We start from the raw sequence: 2,533 nt of genomic DNA on the forward strand, positions 1-2,533 counted from the left end.
TGTTAGACTCGGATTGAATACGTGACTTGAGGACGGTCCGCACGAGAATTTGTCTAGGTTCCAAAGCTTGCGGTGACCAATAGAATTCCTTTTGTTCAAATTCGTTTAAGATTGGAGATTTTTCCGTTTGCGAAAATTTTGAGACACCCTCATTGCAAACAGACACAACGCAATACGCAACTTTATTTCCGGAAACGTGTTCGCATTTTAAATTCGGGAAACCACGAAAAGCGTACCTACGCGGTCACGGCGGAAAATAAACCCAGATTATTATGCTGATGCGTATATACCAAGAGTCGCGTGTCCTTCGACGCCTATACCTATACCTTCGCTATACCTACTCTTAACTCGACAATTCTCTGACGCGTTGCGTCTCCAGCACCTAGCCTCTGGTTTCTGAAAAGTAATTAGGAGGGAAGCAAAATTGAATCCGAGCCAAGCACACCCCAATTTCCATGAATAGCATCTGATCGCACCTCTTCAATCGCGGCTGCTACGTTGTGGCTATCGAGCAAATGGGTTGAGGGTCAATATGTAGAGTGGCTAAATGATAGAAGTATGATAATGCCTGATTTTCGAAATTTCGAAAGTCTAATTCACACCGAACTTCGATACGTACAAGTATACGTGTAGAATCGTGAATCGCCGGAAAAATTATATCGATATACGTATAGAGTATATAATACAGAAGCTTCAACGATTTCACATTTTGGTTGCATGATACATTTTCACCTTTCAATACTTAGCAAATCACCGGGTTAGATTTTCGCGTTTTGGAGAAATCGATATTGTGACGCTTCTACAGTGCTGCAGCCATTCAACTTTTATCTGCACATCCGATCTTCCAAGTGACTAATTAGGTAAATTCTGAGGGTATTTCGGTGCGCCTTGATTCCATCACTGTATTGTTTATCCTTGACTGATGAAAGAGTATATAATCGGTGAAAAATTTGGCTTCTTTAGGTCAGTCTCAAGGTATAGAAACAAGTTCTACGAGTAATCGATAACGATGATCGAAATTCTATTTCTCCTTCGAACGGATCCAATTTGCTTTTCAAACGAATTGACGTAGCCGAATCTGTGGGTTGTCCCCGCGGTGAATAAGTGAAAAAATAGGCCTGCCTACACATATCTACACTTCGGGCTACGTAACAGGGTCTCGTCGAGGACTCGCTGTACGGTGGCGCTTGGCCTCCTCCGTGGCAGACACATCGACTCCGGGATTTCCCCCACCGCCAAAAGACGCGGGCTCAGCCGGAGTATAAATCCGGCGAGTGAAAGTTTTCAAAGCAGTACGTTGCAAGCAGCGAGCAAAGCACAAAGCAACAAGTATCACTCGAGCTTTGAGAGAGAATATAAGTCCGAGTCAGGAGTATCTGATCTGTATTATACATACTCTGCAATTCTTTAGAAGAAAAATAATAACACAGCGCAAGAAAAACGAAGAACAATATTCCTCAAGCCTGAGACTAGAAGTTTTGTGTGTTTTTGTGTCCGAGTGCGATTAAAGTAAAAAACGAAGAAGATGCCGGCCGACGTAGCGATGCACACCAACTTCCTCCAGTTCACCAGCAAAACCAGCTTGGCCGACTCGAACGTCGACTCGTGCTGGAACACGGAGAACATGAGCGGGTACATGACCCTGGTGGGCCCGAACGGACACCGACAGGGCGTCCAAGTCAAGGTGTACCGAACCAGCGTGGAACACTTCGCGGTGATCTATCCTCAGAAGAAGGTCTGCCGTCCGTTGGGTGTCCTGAACCTCCGTAACACGACGATCGAGCGTTTCGGAGACGAAGGATTTCTGGTGCGGCAAAAAGGTTTCGACTCCCCGGTAGCCCTGACCTTCCTCGTCGAGTGCAAGAAGGAACTGGATTACTGGATCCTCGCCTTCACCGCCCGCAACAGTCCGCTGATGCACCAGAGCAGCTTGCCGATCGTAGAAGAGGAGGAGATATAAGTCGGAGGGGCTGGATTCGGGGCCGAAAGCCACCTCAACGATTCCCTTCGTCTGAAACAGTCGTCAAAAAGACGATTATTTACAAGCCAATATTTTCCACATCGCGGTCAAAGTTTACCAACGACGACCGACTGACCGGTGTTTTTCTACGATTGTCACGGCTGCGTCTACCCAGAACGTGTCTCACCTGCATGGATCGCTGATGATCGAAACTCGCGCCAGGATTGACTTACGCGAAGAGCGAGCGATCGCTGGTGATACGAATAACGGAGAGAAGATGCCCGAGAAGACGTCGTCAGCCCGGATGATCCGCCAGAAGGTGAGATGAAATTCCCATCGGGGCCATGTTTGGTTGGTGCGACTGCATCGATCCGCTCCAGCTGTGACCAATGGGATACCGGAGCAGCGACTCTTCTTCCTCCTCTCCAAGCGGCAAGGAGCAGAATTGTGCACCCATCAGCAAGCCTGCATTTACGCATATCGTCACTGTAGTTAGTAGAATATAGTAACTGTATCACGTGTGTGTGTACGTGTGTGTGTATGTGTGTAATTTATAGATCGTATTATGGGGGC

The 2,533-nt window shown here is 47.1% G+C and overlaps 1 protein-coding gene across 1 annotated transcript; it reads left to right on the forward strand.

The window, feature by feature from the left end:
• Nucleotides 1–1,383: 1,383 nt before the first annotated feature.
• LOC124412309 lies at nucleotides 1,384–2,151 on the forward strand. Its single transcript, XM_046892069.1, has one exon. It carries the CDS (start codon nucleotides 1,526–1,528, stop codon nucleotides 1,958–1,960), a length of 435 nt encoding a protein of 144 aa, XP_046748025.1. The 5' UTR covers nucleotides 1,384–1,525; the 3' UTR covers nucleotides 1,961–2,151.
• The last annotated feature ends 382 nt before the right edge of the window (nucleotides 2,152–2,533 follow it).

The sequence above is a fragment of the Diprion similis genome, chromosome 11, assembly GCF_021155765.1.
Source record: "Diprion similis isolate iyDipSimi1 chromosome 11, iyDipSimi1.1, whole genome shotgun sequence".
Lineage (NCBI taxonomy): Eukaryota > Metazoa > Arthropoda > Insecta > Hymenoptera > Diprionidae > Diprion > Diprion similis.